General features: G+C 39.1%; 1 protein-coding gene across 5 annotated transcripts in view; it reads right to left on the bottom strand.

The window, feature by feature from the left end:
* RBM25 (RNA binding motif protein 25) overlaps positions 1-18,611 on the bottom strand; it is a 47,004-nt gene that overhangs the window by 24,801 nt on the left and 3,592 nt on the right. For 2 of the 5 annotated variants that reach the window (XM_063117623.1, XM_063117626.1), the window contains exons 1-6: positions 13,455-13,534; positions 9,113-9,231; positions 8,703-8,752; positions 7,383-7,553; positions 5,111-5,168; positions 4,318-4,478 (exon numbers count right to left, since the gene is read on the bottom strand). In XM_063117623.1, coding sequence (XP_062973693.1) covers positions 4,318-4,478; positions 5,111-5,168; positions 7,383-7,553; positions 8,703-8,752; positions 9,113-9,231; positions 13,455-13,519 — 624 coding nt within the window. In that variant the 5' untranslated portion in view covers positions 13,520-13,534. Of the gene's footprint in view, positions 1-4,317; positions 4,479-5,110; positions 5,169-7,382; positions 7,554-8,702; positions 8,753-9,112; positions 9,232-11,623; positions 11,643-13,454; positions 13,535-14,692; positions 14,841-18,611 lie in introns of those variants that run through there. The other 3 variants (XM_063117628.1, XM_063117627.1, XM_063117625.1) reach the window with 3 other exon arrangements.

Here is an 18,611-nt window from a genome sequence, read left to right as displayed (position 1 = left end):
AAACTACAAGCTTACTCTGGCTAAATAAAGGTAATACACAAGTTACAGCATAAACATACAAATTTAGTTAGCAAACCCAGATAGCACTGATGCCAGGGTTGAGCAAAAGAAACCAAACAAAATTGGAAAAGGGTGCTAGAAATCTACAGCAAACACAGAAAGTCCATATATCTCCTCAATTTTCACATAAGGCATTTCCATCAGCCTCTTATATTCACTGTTGGAAGCGCACATAACTACCAAGCAATAAAAATAACTGAAGCAATATCTGTGCCAGAGGTCTAGAACAGGAAACCTTTCATACAGTACAACTACCTGTCTACCATTTTTGTTGGCCAGCCTTCACAGCAGTCAAGCCCCTTACCTGCTGACATTTCTCTCAGGAAAAGGCATATGGGTATATGGGGTGCATGCTGTTGGGTACGGCTGTCCCAACGTACCCTGTGCACCTTCATGAAGACACCGTCCGTGTCCAACAGTCTCCTGCACCCAGTCTTTCCCAAAAATACACAGGGTGCTTTCAGATAGTAGTGCAGGAGAGGGGGAAGAGGAAGATTTTCTTGTTTGGCCCTGGGTAGCTATGGCTCTTTGGGCAGCTTCACCACTTAGCTGATAAACAACCCCTACCTTCCTCCCAGCTTTCATGCTGGGGAGGGGGTGGGGATTCACCATGCAACTGCTCAGACAATCCCACCCTCCTCCGCAGCTTCAAAGTTAGGAGGGATGGCTGCTTGTAATGTTCACCAAACTTTAAACTGCACTTTATGGTTTTAATGTTTGTGAACTGCCCAGACATCTTTGGCTATTGGGCGTTATAGAAATGAAATGAAATAAATGAAATTAAAGTGTATTTCTTAAAACCAGTTACAAATTCTTAGCTATAGAGATTACTACTCTACAATATGTGCATTCTCTGTCAAAGTAAAAAAAAACAATTTAGTATGGATTCACATGTTTTATGCTGTAAATGTAGCATAATAGGATAGTCATTTTAAACTTCCTTTGTATGTCAATGTTCATGGAAATACCCTTTTCTGTATGGTCAAGCATTACTGTTTGATGAGGTGGAAAATACACACAAAGTGGCATCATACAAAACCTACCCAATGGGTCACATCACACATTACCAAACTTGTACACAAAGGTTGTCTAGAACAGAAAACAGATTTCTGCATGTAGGTCACAATATGTGACAACAGTACATGTGAATAAATTACCATTATGTACATTTAATTTACTTGTTTGTAGAATGTCATATAATGGCTTAATGGCTGAATTTCAATATTCCAAGAAACTTCCATGTAAGACTTGGAATATGTGATTTAGACTTAAGTTTATTTCTGATAAAAACTTTTGCCTACTGTCCTTGACTATTTACATATTTAAAACATTTTAGCCTGCTTCTATACAGGATCAAGGTGGCATACAACAATTCCAAACGTAAAAAAAATAATCACACAATCAAACAGTAAAATGGAGTAAGAACTCCCTCTCCCTCCCCACTGCTTCCTTGTGATGGAAATCAATGATAATCTTATATATTTATTTATTTATTACATTTTTATACCACCCAATAGCAGAAGCTCTCTGGGCGGTAATGTATGTCATCCCCCCACCCCGTTTTCACAATGTATTTTCTGTTCTATTTTGTTAATATTCACAATTAGAAAAGAAAGGAAAGAAAAACAAAACAAAACAAATAGCTAGCAACTTAGGTTATGCATGTTCTCGTTTACAGATGATAACCTGAGGCCAAGTGTCAACTTGCTCAAGGCCATTCTCAGACTACAGCCTGGCTAATATGAAACTAATATGAAAAAAGAATTTGCTTATGACATTGAAAAATACTTCCAACCCATCAGCTGCACTTCACCGATCTTAATAGTTACTTCTACACCTTTAAAATAACTACAATTAAAAGAGGAAGGATAGTTAATCTTTTCTTTTTCACAGACTCGACTTTAGCAGTTGAAAAATTTAAACTCTTGCTTAAGAACAAAACAAAAAGGAATCTCACCTGAGAATCCAAGAAGTGTATCCAGTCAAATGCCAGGTGGAGGAACAGAAAATGGGAAAGGGAAAGAGGCTCACTGAGCAGCAGTAACTAAGAAGTAGGGGCAGGAGGAGGGAGGGGATTTCAGCTGGAGCAGAAGCTGTCATGTCAAAGAGGAAAGCTTGAAAAGACCTAGAAGGTGGTGGTGATGACTAGGTGGTATGAAAAGAAATTAAGGAAGCAAAAGTGCTAGTCAGGGATGGGGAATTAACTAGATTCAGATGTTTGCCTGTTTTAGTTTCTCCACATTTTAAAAATAAAACTGCATTTTATACTTAATTCCAAAATGAAGATCTTTAAATCTTGGCTGGAATATCAGAGCTTTTCCATCTGTAGAAAAATCTGATTGTTATATCTTTGTAAAGGGCAACAGAAAATGTAAGTGATCTTTCCTCCTTGTTCTACAGTTCATACATAAAACTAAAAGTTTTCTTTCCAGTCTGTCTAGAGATTGCAAAGAGGCTAACTCCCAAACTTCAATCTTAATAAGTAAATTAAACCCAGGACTTGACTCATTAAACAATTTGCTTTAACTACTTCTGTCACACAAAAGTTCACAATACATGAAAGACTCCTTTTGACAACTACTGAGCAACTGTTCAGCACCATAAACCTTCTTTTATAGAGAGCTCTGCCATTTGAATCCCTTTTGTGACTTATCATGACCTAGTAAATTAAATGTTTCGATCAGCAGATTATCATATTCTGCCAGTGAGGTCTTTATTTACCTTTTCCTTGCTCTGAGGCTGTCATAGGGAAAGGTGCAACATGACCTCCTAATTAGGTGATTGCGGAAGCTGCTGTAGAGTATAGCCACCTTACAGGCTATGCAAGACTGTTTATGATAGTCTAAGTTAAAAAAGGCACTTACTGATGTTCAGAGATCATTTATTTCTCACGTTCTTGGAAGAGCTCTGGCCATAAGCACAAGCTCTGGCTCGATTCCTAGCAAAATTTCTAGCACAAATTAACAAAGGTGGAAGATATAAAATGTTCACTGAAAAGCTGTACATTGTTTTCTTCTTTTTTTGTTTTGCTTTGTCTTCAGTCTGTTAGAATCTCTAAAGAGAACAAGCAAGGAAAAGCTCCTATGCAACTGTGGCCGTTACTTTTTGATAGGCCTGTTAAGATGATACGCTAAGCCATTGTTAGGCCGCTAACCCTTTTGCAGCAAGTGATTAGTGAGCATGTGTAAACTGTGGTTATGCAGCCGCCATAGTTAGTCATGACAACATGCTAAGTCATGACTCACATGGCATGTTAAACTGTCATGTTTAACTCAAAACGCTTAACCATCAACAGGGCCATTATGTTTCTTTGAAGTTACAGCAAGATAAAAATTCCCATTCCCCCCCCCCACCCCATGTTTGGGTTTTCATTTCAAATGCTGTGTAATCCCAGGAAAAACTGTATTTTTACTATACATTTTCGGAGATTACTCCTTTTTCCAAAAAAGGGATTTGAAAATTTTTATATGTTGCAAGACTGATATAATACACCTGTGTAAGCTGGCTCACTTTATCTGCTCTACAAGGGCTAACAGACCATTCTTGGGATTCGTATCTGCCTCAGTATTCCCTTTCACCTATAAGACATGTGCTTTCTAAAATACTTTTTTTGGGTAATTTAATTCTTTAATATGCTGCGCATGCATTATACATATGAGTCGACATGTACTCTGGCTAAGCTTGTCTGCTTGAGTTAACTGCTCTGCTTGCACTTTCATATTTTGAGTTTTTGACTTAGGTATAGCCTAGATTGTCATAGGGTTATCTATGGCAGCCTGGTAACACATATGGATGTAGTACTTCAAAGGAATAAAGCATTTTCTGTATACTTCATTTCCTGAAAACCACTGGATGTTTAAGTGCCAGAATTTTTTACTCCACAATTGGCAATCCTACTTGGGTTTAGGATGCCCAATTTGTTTCGCTAAGATGGTCAAATTTGGCCTGGAAGCCTCCAACTGCAGATCTCTATCAGTAGAGAAAACTGATTATAAACTTAAGTAAAAAATGCAGTTTGTTATCAACTGGATAACTCTGAGGTTTTTACTCAAAATTCTGATTGTGAAAATTAGAAACAAAGAAACCATTTTAGATGTACTCATCTAAAGGAAGAGGCATAAAAAAGTCAGCACAGCAGATTAAAACAGAATAAGTGAAACAGGTTCAAGAACGAAGGGCACATAATAACAATCACATTTCTTTATAATGTAATCATTTCCCCTTCTAATTTAGTGTAATCACGCACAGCATACATACCCCATTGGAAGCCCTTTTCTTTGCCTTCCATTCATCTAGCTGAGCCTTCGTCTTGGCATCAACTTTCACAAGTAGTTTCTTTTCTCCAATTTGGAGATCATGCAATAATCTGAGTGCACGTAGTGTGGATTCTGGTTCTTTATATTCGCAAAACCCAAAGGCTAGGGGTGAATCGTTGAGATTTTAGAAAATACAGTTTAAAGTTATACATGCATACAACTGCACGCACAAACATAATATTGCCTGTAAACATCTATGTCAGTGGTTTGTTTTATGGGCTGTTATACAATGTGGACGGCAGGAGCCCAGTTAAAGAATATTTTTACGTGTCTCTGGAAAAACTACAGCTCAGTCTTATAAATCCAAGTAACCACAACTTAGAGCATGTAGATTGCATCCATCCTAAGATATTGACTTTCAGCTGAAACCCCATCACAACCAGTCAATTATAATCATTATTTAATAAACACAGGGTTGCTGCAAAGTAACTATATAAAAGAGTCAGGATAAGAAAAGTGAGCCCTCTTGAATACTGCCAAGCAATCTGATAGTAGTCAACAGTATTAACTACTGTGTTGGTACAGTGTAGTTGGTCAGATAGCACAAGTGGATCAAACGACAAAATAACCATATCAATAACCATTAGTCCAAGTGGGGAACAATTTCAGATGTTTCTTGGCATACAACTCCCCATTGCCCCTGATCACTGGCCATGCTGGCTGGGATGATGAGAGATGGAGTCTAACAACATCTAGCTTGCATATATCTTCACAATGGGTGAAAAAGTACATACCTTGAAGTTTTCCAGATGCTCCTTGAACTCTCTTCCAACTCAAAACCAAACCACATTTCTGTAAAATATTGTTTCAGAAAGCTTATTTAGGTTACAGATGAATATTTATTAGGACAAGAAAAAACCCTGCCTTCACCTTTGAAGGTTTCTTCAGTAAATTTAGTGTTAATTGAAGAAAACCAATTAGTTAAAATCCTATCAGAGATTAACACATGCTTAATTATTGTAGCACTCTGTCAAGTATTTTGCACTCTGTCAAGTTTAATCTACAGATTATTCAAACAAGTCAGGATCATAAACTATAGTTTGAACTTTGCTTGTTTGAATAAACCATAGTTTAAACTAACTACAGTTTCTCCCAGTTTGAGTGTAACAAGAAATTCCAGTTAGTTTAAAACTGGAAGAGGCTGTTTCTGATGTCCTCCTTACAGCCTCGCCAGAGGAGGAGGGAGAAACTTACTTCTGTTTGTGGACATAATACTTAAACCATGGTGTCACGTTACACCTGCATTACATCTGAGCTAGCATCAGAATCATCTTCAGATTTCACTTAGGTGATCTAGGATAGCTCTGCAATGCATTCAATTCTCAAGATGTAATATATTACATGATTTTACAAACCAAAAAGAATGGCCATTTATTTTCCATTTCATGGAGTAAAAACATTTTGCCATTAGTTTTAAATCTGCTGTTCTATTTGATTGGATGCAAATCAGACTTTTTATACTGAACTTCTTTTACAGTTCTTGACTTGGATTATTAATATTGGGATTTTATGGATTGTAGTTGTATTGTTTAAATAAGTGTTTCATTGTTCACCATTTCAAGAGCTCAGTTACAGAACAGCCTGAACTTAATAAACCCACCACTCAGACTTCCCTGTAATGAATAATGGGCTACATCCAAGATTATGTAAGTAAACATCCACTCACGCAATGGCACTTTCCCTTCTCTTTCTCCACCCTGAAACCTCCACACCCTCTGAATCTGCTTTAAGGATAAGCTAGCAAGCTTGTTTGTGCCTAGTGGCAGGGCCAAAATATTCAGTACTAATGTGATGACATGTGCTGCTAAAGGCTGAAGTATAGGGAGACCATTCACATGTTAGGGGATATGCTCCCTGATCTGTGCTGGGGGAGGGTGTTCCAGGGATGGAAGGAGGTGCTGTTAGAAGAGTTCAGCTGAAAAGGCCAGCCTGCACATGGAACAGTATAAGGCTGATATATCAACTATGTCCTTATCTGGGCAGAGACAGCCTAGCTACAGTTATCCATGCTGTGATAACCTCTCGTCTGGATTATTGCAATGTGTTATATATGGGGTTGGCTTTGAAAACAGTCCAGAATCTTCAGTAGGTCCAAAACAGGGTAGGAAGATTGTTAATAGGGACTGGCCAGAAGATTATATTATGCCAGTACTTTTCCAGCTGCACTGGCTGCCAATCCATGTCCAAGCTCAATTCAAAGTGCTGGTATTAACATTCAAATCCCAAAATGGCTTGGGGCTAGGCTATCTGATGAATAGCATCCTCCCACAAGTACCTGCCCAGACCCTAAGATCATCTTCAGGGGGTCCTTCTCTGTAAGCCCCTGCCAAAAGAAGTGAGGTGGGTGGCTCCCAGAAGGATGGCCTTTTCTGCTGTGGCACCCCAACTGTGGAATGATCTCCCTAGAGAGGTTCACCTGGCATCTACATTTTACTCTTTCCAGTACCAGCTGAAGACCTTTTTATTTTCCTATATTTTAGCATATTATCATCCTAGTCTTTTAATTCCATTTTAAATCTGTATTTTAAATCTCTGTATTGCTGCTCTGTTTTATTCTGGTTGTACTTTTATATTGTGGTTTAAATTTCTGTATTTTATACAGAAATACAGAATTATGCAGTGTATGATTTAAATTTTTGTGAATTGCCCAGACAGCTTTGGCTATTGGGTGGTATAGAAATGAAATAAATAAGCAGCACATTACATATTCACCAAAGTTATCATTTTAAATAAATACAAAAAAAAAATGAAGCCAAATTTGTTGAGTCGCGTGCTGTGCACAAAGTATTTCTGATTTGAATACGGAACTTTTGATTGGAAGGATTGCAGGTTGCTTCATGATGTGCGAATCCAGACATTTGGGGCTATTTCTGAGTTAAACAACCCAAACTCAACCTTAGCAACCAATCACAGATTTGCTGCATTATGTGCAAACTGGGTCAATGACCAATACCAAAATATCTGCATACATTCCAACAATAAGTTCTAAAAGACCATTTTACTTACAGCAAGCAACTGTCGTATAAGCATATCTGAAGCCTTTTCAGATATATTGCCTACAAAGACAGTGGTAGTGGGACCACTGTTTTCATCGTTTTCCTTGTTCTTTAGACCTGGATGTTCCTTTCTAATTCCCATATGCTTTCCAACCATTGACACAGCAGTTGGGACCAATACCTGAAAAAAGAAGAAAGAGATGCTCTACTGTAAAATTTCAGAAGAAAACAAGTTTTTAGAAGACTTATTAAAACAAAATCAGCTGGAAATACACTTAGTATGCCAAGCTTAAAGCAATATGGAAACATAGTGGTATGTTCAACACACTAATTCTTTGATACGAGTAAAGAAGTGCTGTTCTTAAGATATTGAGTAACACACTCATTTTCAGGAACTTACTATTCAATATGTTAGCTTGTATAGATTTCTTTGCAGGGGAGATTTCATGTGATTCTTTGCGTGAATTTTACTTCATTCAAAGCTAACAAATTGCAACATACATGCTTTGAAAAGAAATGCACACAGGAAATAAAGTGCAAGTCAGAAACCTAGTATTTAAATTTGCTATGCTGTTACAGTTGGTAATACCATACACATTCAAAGATGCTACCTTCAGAAGAACCCCTTTCCCTAAAATTGGAAGAGTTTCATTAACAAAATTGAGCAATTTATAGGACTGTGACTATCTAGTACAGATATAACTGATTCCCTGCAAACCAAGGCTTGCATTCCGGAAGCCAGCCTACAGAAAATGTGCTACCATTTTTCTCTCTCTTGTGTGAAATTCCACCTCACCTTTCTTTCATGGCTTTAATCATGGCCTATCATTGCATCTACAAAAATGCTAATCATGGTTCCCAATTTAACCAGGATTTGAAATGGTTTTTCAAACTATGGTTAAAATTGAGACACCTGGTTAGTGATAGCCATATAGTTCCCATCAGTTCAGATGCAATGATTAACCATCGTTCAAGCCAAGAAGAAACAGGAGGAAGGCATTTTTTTTCCCAGAGAAGGGGAGGTTCACATGTTCCTGGGACTGGCTTTCAATTTGCAAACTATGACTTGCAAAGAGTGCTTGTTACATCTGCAGATGAACACAATTGTGTTGTAACCCAGAGAGCTTCGGCTGTGGGGTGGTATATAAATGTAATTAATTAATTAAATAAATAAATAATTATGTTTAAATACTTGACGGCTGTTTTAATGTTTAGCATTGCTACTTATTGCTCTATTTTGTGTTATATTTTAATGCTATTCTGTAAACTGATATGTTTTCAAAGTTATCATTTAATCAAACAATTTTAACAGCACTTATACTATACTTACAGTTGGTGCAGGAGCCATAATACCCATTGGCACAGGAATCATTGGTGTTCCTGTGAAAAGAAGCAGTTATATTAATAGTTTCAGAGAAGGGTCAAATGAAAATGTACATTTTTTCTCAAAGCAGATATTAAATAGTTAAGACGTGAAAACAATGCTAATAAATGCTCTAAATACAGATGTTTCCTTGTTCAAGAGGCAGCTGGACAAGCATCTGTCGGGGATGCTTTAGGGTGGATTCCTGCATTGAGCAGGGGGTTGGACTCGATGGCCTTGTAGGCCCCTTCCAACTCTGCTATTCTATGATTCTATGAATACATGCTACAAAGGAAATGAATTTAAATGCTCAACTCTTGAGTAAAAAGTTTACTGAGCACTATGACAAAATTTGAAAGTCTTCTGATATAACTTACCAGGAGGTACAGGTGGAGGAAAACCTGGGAATTGTGGAGGTGGAATTCCAGGTGGAAGTGTTGGAATACCCATAGGAGGGCGATTCAAGTGAGGTGGAAAAGACATTTTTAGCAGTAACCTAGAAAAAGAACAAACTAGTCAGATTCAAAAGGTGTACTGTTTACTTTGTTTCCATTTGTATCTATGCTGCTTCCAAGTTGGTAATATATTTAAATCAAGTAGAAAACATAAAGTCTTAATTAACCTGCAATTTGCTTAGCACAAGCAGTAGAGAACATGTACTGTCACTCGCATGCTCCTCACTTCTGCTTTTAAACCACAACCTAGGATCGGGCAGGTCGTAGGTTGTGAGCTTGACGTAAGAACCCAGAGTGCTGGGTTGTTTAGAGGCTAAATCTAGCAGTTAACCTAACAATAAACCATGGGTTAACTGCTGGGTTGTTTATTCCTAAACAATGCAGTGTTCAGGGTTTACACGTCACAATCACAACCTGCAACCAGACCGATCATAGGTTCTTGATTAAAAGTAGAAGTGAGAAACACGCAGAAAGCAGCACCCTCGCTAACGGCAAATCATGGGTTAACTATTTGCTGCTACATGCTGGTACAACCAGGCTAATGTCAGGAAAAGAGATTCAGGAGGGTTTGCACTTTTTGTACAAATGAAAAACGTTTTTAAAAGTATAAATATGCCTAGGTAGGCAGAGTATGGGTTCTGTGACACTGTGACAGTTATATTGTATGCTGCTGTATGTTTGGAGACAAGACAGACATTTTGATACTAATAATGATCCAGATGGTGTCTGGTCAGTGATTGTACCCACTGTACAATGGATTGTACCCACTGTACAATCCATTGTACCCACAGTGGATTGTACCCACTGTGGCTGATGCAAGAGGTAGGTGTATTTGTTACATTTTACACCCTTACAATCCTGCCCCCCGCTCCAATAAAACTACTCAAACCAATGAGTTCTGCATTATAGTTTCTAGCCTGCTTCTCCTTCTAGGAAGACAATGTTCCATTGCTCTACTAGAGGATATTATTCCACAGTGCAGTTAATAAGCAGCAAATATAGTAACTCTTGTCAACTCTGAAGAATCTTTCACTAAACTGGCAAGATGGAGGTGCTGTTAGTCAGTAGACTGTTTGATGGAGGATGGAACTTGTCTGCATGAATCGCTTGTTACCTGTGATAACCAGGTGAGTAGTTAAATACAAGTTAGCAATAAACATATCTATTGTCCCATATCTAAAAGCAACAACAATAAACCCAGAACACCCACTACTCCTGGGTGAATAAAATCATTTTCAACTGGATTTGGAAAGTTCTAAGAGTACCAGATATATGGACCCAGTCAGGCCATTCCATAAAAGCAGTGTTACCGCAGAAAGTCTGTTCCCTGATCACCATCAGCTTGACTCCAGCAGGTGGGACAACCAGAAAAAGGCATCGCTCTATAACTTTAAACTGGAGCAGGCAGTCTTTGTGGTTTCCTGGTCCCAAGCTGTATAGAGGTATATAGACTAACACCAACAGCTTGAATTGTACTTGGAAGCACATGGGAATCCATGGACCTGTTTCAATACAGGTGTGATGTGGTTTACATAACCTGTGACAGTCAGCAGCCTAGCTACTATTTTCTGAATCAACGTATCCCCATGTACAGTGCAATACACTAATCAAGCCAAAATGTTACTAGGTTATGAGACAGGCTCCTTCTGTCCTGGAAGAATTATAGTCAGCGCAGAGCCTAAGCTTATGGAAAGCTGTTTTTGCCACCAATTCTATTGGATGTCCAATGTAGAGGCTGGATTTAACAGCACTCCCAAACTATAAATCTGAGCCTTAAGTGAGTGTGTATGTGTGGAGGTCGTGGGAGAATGCAACCCTATCTGGGACAGGTTAAACCTCAGTCCACTGAACAACAGTACACCCATCTTGCCACCTGAGCAGAAGCTTAAGAAAAGACCACTTAAAACTATTGGTCCTTCCCAGTTTTTAAAATGCAGGGTCTTGCACCCAATTAAAGAAATCATAGCTGTAATCTTAATTAAATCTGCATAAATTTTCATATAAATTAGCACTGATAAGAAAATTTAGGAGAAATACTCTTCCACCAGTTAATAAAATAATTCAGAACATTTTAAAGATATTATTACTGTTCTTTGCTCCAAATAATTAAATAACTGATAAACATTTTAAGTCATATCTCTTTAAAGAAACAGAATTAGAATTATACAAATGATATGTGACATAGGCATATTTAATATAGCCCCCATGCTGACTGAATTGACAAGTTTCTGGATAAAATTTATGCTTAGCCATGAAGTTCAATTGCTGGTGTATTTGTTACATTGCAACCTGTCCTAAACCCTTGAAATAGGTTCAGAACAGAAGTCTAATTAGATAAAAAATGAATAAGACAGAATATATTTATATTCAAAGTATTCTCAGGAAATGTAAGAGTTTATAAATACTTCCACAATAGACTCAGGGCAGGTAAACCTGAGCCCAAAAGACACAACCAAATTCTGTATGAAACTCAAGAGAGTGCTGCAGATGTGTCACTTTCCCACCAAATTCCAGTTTATCAGGAGGAAGAGCAATAAACTGGGGGAAAACTGTCTTCTTGCTTTCAGTTTTTGGTTTTTTTGTGAAAATTTTGTATCTCCAATTAGGGGTAAAGAAGTGAGGAGTTTTATGTACAAGGACTAGTAGGATTCAGTTGAGGTAGAAAATAGTGATGTGAGGAAAACGCTCCACTGCTTTTCCATTTTTAGAAATGCATTGTTTCATAAAATTAGTGTAACATAATGAATGAATACAATATAAGTCATCTCTATAATCAAACTCATAATAAACTTTTTCAGGTAACTATCTCAAAGAAGAATTTTCTTTTTCTTTTGCACTCAGATCTTCAGGAATGCCAAATTTTGTATGTTAAGTTTTCAGTGCCTTCTTTTTCTTTTTCAGGGGAGGGGGCTACAAGTGAGAAGACCGAAACAGAAAGGCCCACTACATGAGAAATCCATTCATGCAATTCTGGATTCCAGTCTAAATAATTTAAGGGAAGTTATGCTACGGAGTTATTGTGCCAACAATGTATTTACAAGTATTCCTGCAAAAATGCATCTCCAAGTAAAATTCTGTATCTGACTATAAAATTTAAGGAACACAAAATGCACTTATTCCCCCTCTCCTAATCTAAATATTTAGTCCAACTGCTTTTTGACTATTGGCAAAACTTTTAAAATATCTATACAGCAGGTAAGATATGGCACAGTCCACACCCACCCCACCCCAAAATCCACATCACTGGAGAAGTAGTGAAAGCACTTTAGGAATGACATGGTTGTAATATTAGGAGTGAAGTTTACAAAAAATGCCTTTTGATTTAAGTGGACTGAAGGAAGGGCAGCAAGAAAGAGCTGCAGACATTTAGATCAGTGGTAAACATATACAGATAATTTAGCAATAGAAGCAGAAGGATCAGGGATAAACCTGGAACTACTGAAGGGTTGGCAAGACTTGGGCATGTAAAGAGTGAAGTCTTAACCCCCAGAACACTAAAAGAAAGATCTGTCATAGTCAGAGTTACTTACAGTTAGTGTAAGTAACAAAAGATATGTGGATAGATAAATTCGAACCAAGCTTGTCATGTTCAATTTAGAATGTTGACAAGATTGCCGGACAGAGTAAGAGAAGATGGATATTATGGCTAGAATCTTACACACACTTATATGGGAGTAATCATCATTGAATTCAATGGGTCTTACTTCTGAATAGACATGTAGGGTTGAACTGTAAATTTTGGATTATGTTAATGAATTTATCTTTTATTATGAAACTGTTCAAAGAGTATGAAAAGAAAAAATAAGGGGTTAAAAAATTAATTGCTTAAAACACTACAAGTAGTAAGAGAGAAGACTACGGAGATAGTAAAAAACTGAGATGAAGAAAGGCAAAGACAGTCCCTGGAAATGATATATGCTTCTAGAATATTTTCTATTACGCACTTGTTGAAATAATTTTCAAAACTATATCAAATCACTTAAAAAAATTAGAGATATCTACAGAAATTAAAATTCAGAGGGCCATGGCCATGTACCAATAGAACATTCCTACCAGCAAACATGTAATCAAAATACAGGTTACATGCAAAATAATTACAATACTATCAACCATAGCACAAAAAATCAAGACTACAGAGAAAATTATTCAACATACATAAAAATAAATCTATACTGATTATATTGCATTGTGTCAATTGTTTACGGTACCCCTACAGTATTCTCCCAATCGCATTATAGTTTTTATTTTTCTGTGTTCAAAATACCTGTAATGTAATATATTTGTAAGTGTCTCTGGAATTTGTAATGTAATTGGTCTTCTAGAATCCATGTTTATTTTAACTGATGGCACTTTGTCTGAATCAACAAGACAAAAATTATAGGATCAAGATACAATACACTTAGGATTTCTCTTAATTTCTTATCAAAATATTGTTTAATACATAAGTCGGCAATTTGTCTAAGAGCCAATGGAAATAAACAGAGCCAGAGGGCTATAGTTACATGTTATGTTTTGTATCTAATCAACACATGATGCAGCAAACCCTTGAAATATTCACAATTTCAATTTGCCATGTGTTCTCCCAAGATGTTTTAGAGTTCACTCTGGCTCTTCCAGCATTAAAAACGGCTGATTCAGTTTCATTGGGATTTAATTTCAAGTAAATGCTTTTACACACTTAACAGAGAACTTTTACTGAAGATGTGCAGTTCCATCACCACAACATCCCACGGCCCTGTCTGCATTAAGGAACAATGAACTGCTACTTAAAACACAATCATGATGAATCCCAGCCTCAGCATGTGGGTATGCTGTACTACTTCCATGAGGCTATCTGCAGGTTTTAATACATGGATGGAATCCGCAGTTTTAAGAAATACTGGGAGATGAAAGCTAGACAGCAAGGCTCAAGATCAGCTCACTGCTTGAGATTCAGGAGAGAAAGCGCTTACTGCAAAAGGCCTGACACCTAGAAGCTAATTTATGGATATTTTGCACCAATGAGGCGTTTGAAAAACGTCGCATTTTAAGGTAATATTCTTCCTGTGGTGACCCACTCGCACGTGCAATTCACCTCTTGATGCTGCACGTAACCGAGCACTGACAATGATGCACACCATGAGCCAGCCCTTCGGTGCGAACGCGCAAGGAGAAAAGGATGCCCTCGCAGGAACACCTACCTATTCGTTCTAAACGGGCTTTTGCTCGCAGGCCGGTTAAGAGTTGCCTTCTGAGGGCTTTCTAGAAAGCTCTTACAGTCCAGCAAATCCTGTCCCTCCTATAAGGTTGTATTAGAACAATATTTTAACCAACCAAGGACGGGCACACGCGCTGCCCACCCTCTGTGCCGAGAGGCAAGTAGGGCGCGGACCCCCTCTCTCCGTGAGAAACCAAGGGAGGACCACCATCACCCCGCTCCCGCTCCCGCCCCCTGCCATGGAGGCGCCCAGCGCCGCGAGTGTCCCAGGTCGGCGGGTCCTGTCACGCCTTCCCCGCTCCTACCTCTCTCTCGGTTTCCTCGGGAGGATTAACGGCCCGGCCGTCGACCGCCTCTCACCGCAAGCGCTGCCTGAGGAAGAGAGGCCTGTCCCTCTCGACGCCTCAGAGAGCCCGGCAAAGGCAGCTAGGCCGCGAACGCACCGCGCAGAGCTACAGGCGCCGACGCGTTACGCTACTGGTCATGTGACCGCCCTTCGTCGAAAGACGAACGACCGCCTTACGTCGCGGCGGCCTGACCATGGAGCTATGAAAGAGAACGTCACGGCGGCACATAGAGATAGGAACTGGAGAACGGCCTTCCCCAACCTGGAGCCCTCCAGATGGGCCGGACTATTATTTCCATCACTATGATGGGAATTGTAGTCCGACCCATCTGGGGGGCGCCAGGTATGGGGAAAGCTACTCTAAGAACATATTCACTTAGCGCCATGCGCCTACTGCTCCACGCCTGTCCCCGTCTATTTGCTGTGAGGTATACGTTGTGCCACAACTACTCTTACGGACGTTGGTGGGGGTGGGGAGTCAGCTTCTAGATCGATTTGCTGATTTGTCACACAAAATAAAAGCGGAGTTACAAAGCCTCTGCTTCAACTTTTATTTTTTGCAGGGGGACGGGACACACGATGCTGCCTAGTAACAGCTAAACGGAGGCCCTGGATTTCTCCACCGTTCCTTACGGACAGTTTAAGCTCAAACGGAGGGGGAAATGGTGCCAGAAGTAACGAGGAAGTCTCGATTTCAGACAATAGAATTGTAAATCTATGTTACTTCCCGTCCAACTCTATGGTATTACCATAGAGTTACTCCCGCAGAACGGGTGACGGAATGGTGCGATGGCTTTGTCGCCATTTTTGCTGTGGGCCGACAATACCTCCGCATGATATTTTGCGGAGAGCCGCCATCTTGAGGTCAACCCTGAGGTTTTTGGATTCTTAAACATGGAAACAGACAGTGAAACCTCTTCGTTCACGCCCGTTCGTTTATACATAAACATGGGGTGCCAGCACTTAAGCAGAGTCATCCGAACTGTCTTTCTTTGGAAAATCAGTAGGCGATAAACGCATAAGCTCAGGCATAATAAACTTTCTAGATCCCCGAACCAAAAGACTCTATATCTGAGCTCCATAAGTTCCTTGGCATGTTGACCTGGCAACACTACCCAATATGGCAGCTACAAAGTGTGGCCTGTTGCTAGGTTGCAAAGTCATAGAGTTCTGAATTAGGGCAGTTCCTTTTAGTTATTACATTGATATCTTCCCCACACATTTTTATCCTCACAACAACCCTGTGAGATAGAATAAGGTGAGGTAATAGTGACCGGCCTAAGGTCACACTCGCTGAGCTTCATGGCTGAGTGGGGATTCAAACCTGGGACTTCTCAGCTCCAGTCCAACAATCTTACTACCATCACACAACACTAGCAAGCATACACCCAAGGCACAAAATAGCTTTTTACAAGTTATTCGTATTTTAGGAGCTTTGTCAATATATAGAAAACTTACACAATTTCCCCATACATTTTGGAATTGGTGTGCATGCATGTTTAAATAAACTGGAATCTATCCTAACCACATTTTTAAAAAAGTGTTCAAAGAGACAAAAGTACATCTGAGGCTAAAAAGTGCAATAAGTAGTTTTGCTTGGAAATAAGGAAAACGGGGGGAGAACTAAGAAGGGTAATTTGTATTGTAGAAATCAAATTCATGGTGGTGATATTTTGGTACCCCACTCTGAAAACTGAAATGATTGTGTAGGATAATAAAAGCCTACAATTTGATTAGAATTATACATTGGTGGTTTAATTTTCTGTTGTACGTTAATTTAAGGGTAAAATCCTGTGGTTAGAATATGCCTGTTGATACCCCCTTTATTTTGTTTTACTAGTGTGATGCTGGGCACACTGCTTGATAAAAAGGTGGCAACCTAGACTGGGGAGATATGCTATAGAGGTTTACAGTGTATCAAAAAAATCTAATTAGTTTAAAAGAGAGGATATGTTTTTTTTTAAAAAAAATAGCATGGGGTAATAATATTTCTTGTAGGACTCCCACTATTGCGTATGTATTGCCATTTTAAGTTGTATCAGGGAGAGCAATCCTATGGCCTCTAGACAGTGTCTTGGGGGGGGGGCATAGTATACTTTGCAATCCTGGATCCAAATTGGAGATAGCCCCACCTTGAAATCCAAGCTCCCAGTTTCTTCCCCGCTGGCGCAGGAAGAACCATCCTGGCAATCTCAGAGAGGAGAGAAATGGGGTGTGTCTGGTGGGCAGGAAGGAGCCTGGGGAGGCAGGGATCCCCAGCCTCCGCCCCTCCCCTTACCCAACACCTCGATGGGCAAAAAACACCTGTCTAGCTAAATGCAGAGTATGGGAAGCACAGAGATGAAGATTGCCTCTGTGTTCCTCCTGCTCTGCATAGGATCCACATCAGAAGCTCAGGGGAATCCTGATAAGATGGCACCTTAAAACAGGAGTGCCCCTTTAGTTAATAATTAAACCGAGAAAAAAAAGTTCTCCCATTATAAGCCTCAAAATTCTACTGCTTATAAAAATGACACCTGCAGAGCTAATAACATGAAATGTGGCATCCATGTCTACAATTGTGCCAAATATCAAAATGATCTGATACAAATTGCCACAGATATAGAAAGTTAGAACGTGTGGAAAATTGACACATTTGTACTTTTTACTCGAGCTGGGGTAGAAACTATTGATGTACTTCATTTAGGCTTGTTGAGGAGGCGTGCCTTTCATTGATTTGGTGGGATTTTGAGCAACAGTTTAAAAATTATCAAGGTTTTTCTGCCCCATTAAAGTCTATGGCAGCAACTGTTAGCAAAATGATGTCAGGCATACCTAGTTTCACTGTGAAGCTAGGATGCTACCAGTGCACTCCACTGCTGAATCCCAGTATTTCTGTCAGTATTCTGATGGTGGGGTAGGGGATTGTCAACTGAGATGAGAGTGAAGTAATTTTGAAGGCTGAAAGAATCCCTCTCACTGATGAAGAGTTGGAAGAAAAGGGAAATGCTATGCTGGAATTCTGTGCAGGCTTACTTAGAAGTAAGCTATTCTGAACATACAAGGAAATATCTATTCATTTCTACACATCTACTCAGTTAATGACTTACTTGTGTTTCATTTTTAAAAGTTGTCCCCCCTCCCCATTCCAACACACTGTAATAATAATTTCCTTTTTAAAAAGCTGCCTTATTCAACGAAAACACTGCATGTATGGTTAAAGTTATAGAAATATCTTCATGTACTGAACTCACACTTGTTACTACAACCAACCAACACACCACTCAGCTGATAACTGAACTACAAATTCAACTTAGATGGATTTAAAAGGAGACTAGATAGGCTTTGTGTCTGATTGAGTAGAGCTTTTAAGTTCTTAACTACACCATAGGATTAAGGCTACAATCCTGTACATTCTTTCTTGCAAGTAAGCCCCAGTGAACTTAAAAGGAGTTACTTCTGAGTAGACACGCATAGAGCTGCACAGTTAAAGGACATACTATCAATTTAAGGATCAGATCAGCTATTAATTCACTGGCTGGTCTTAAGCAAGCTATATATCTTTCAGGCTCAGTGGCCCCATTTGTAATTTGGTGATAATGACATTACCAACCTGACAGGGTTGCTGTAAAAATTACTGAGATAATATATTTGACCTCTTTTATATATGGTCACTGGCAGGGCTCCTGCAGCTTTAACTGTTGTGATGAAGAGGGAATTTCACCAGGTGCTGCATGCATACAAATGACACCTGCTGAAATTCCCTTTTCTATACAACTGTTAAAGATACAGGAGCCCTGTCCTCCTTTCCATACGGTCACGCTATATATGTGGGTATATAGGGAAAGTGTTAATAAACCTGTTTTCCATTGGAAGGACAGGCAGGTCAGCAGTATAAC

The sequence above is a fragment of the Elgaria multicarinata genome, chromosome 2, assembly GCF_023053635.1.
Source record: "Elgaria multicarinata webbii isolate HBS135686 ecotype San Diego chromosome 2, rElgMul1.1.pri, whole genome shotgun sequence".
Classification (NCBI taxonomy): domain Eukaryota; kingdom Metazoa; phylum Chordata; class Lepidosauria; order Squamata; family Anguidae; genus Elgaria; species Elgaria multicarinata.
The sequence above is the reverse complement of the archived record's forward strand: the minus strand, read 5'-3'. Positions and strand labels throughout refer to the sequence as shown.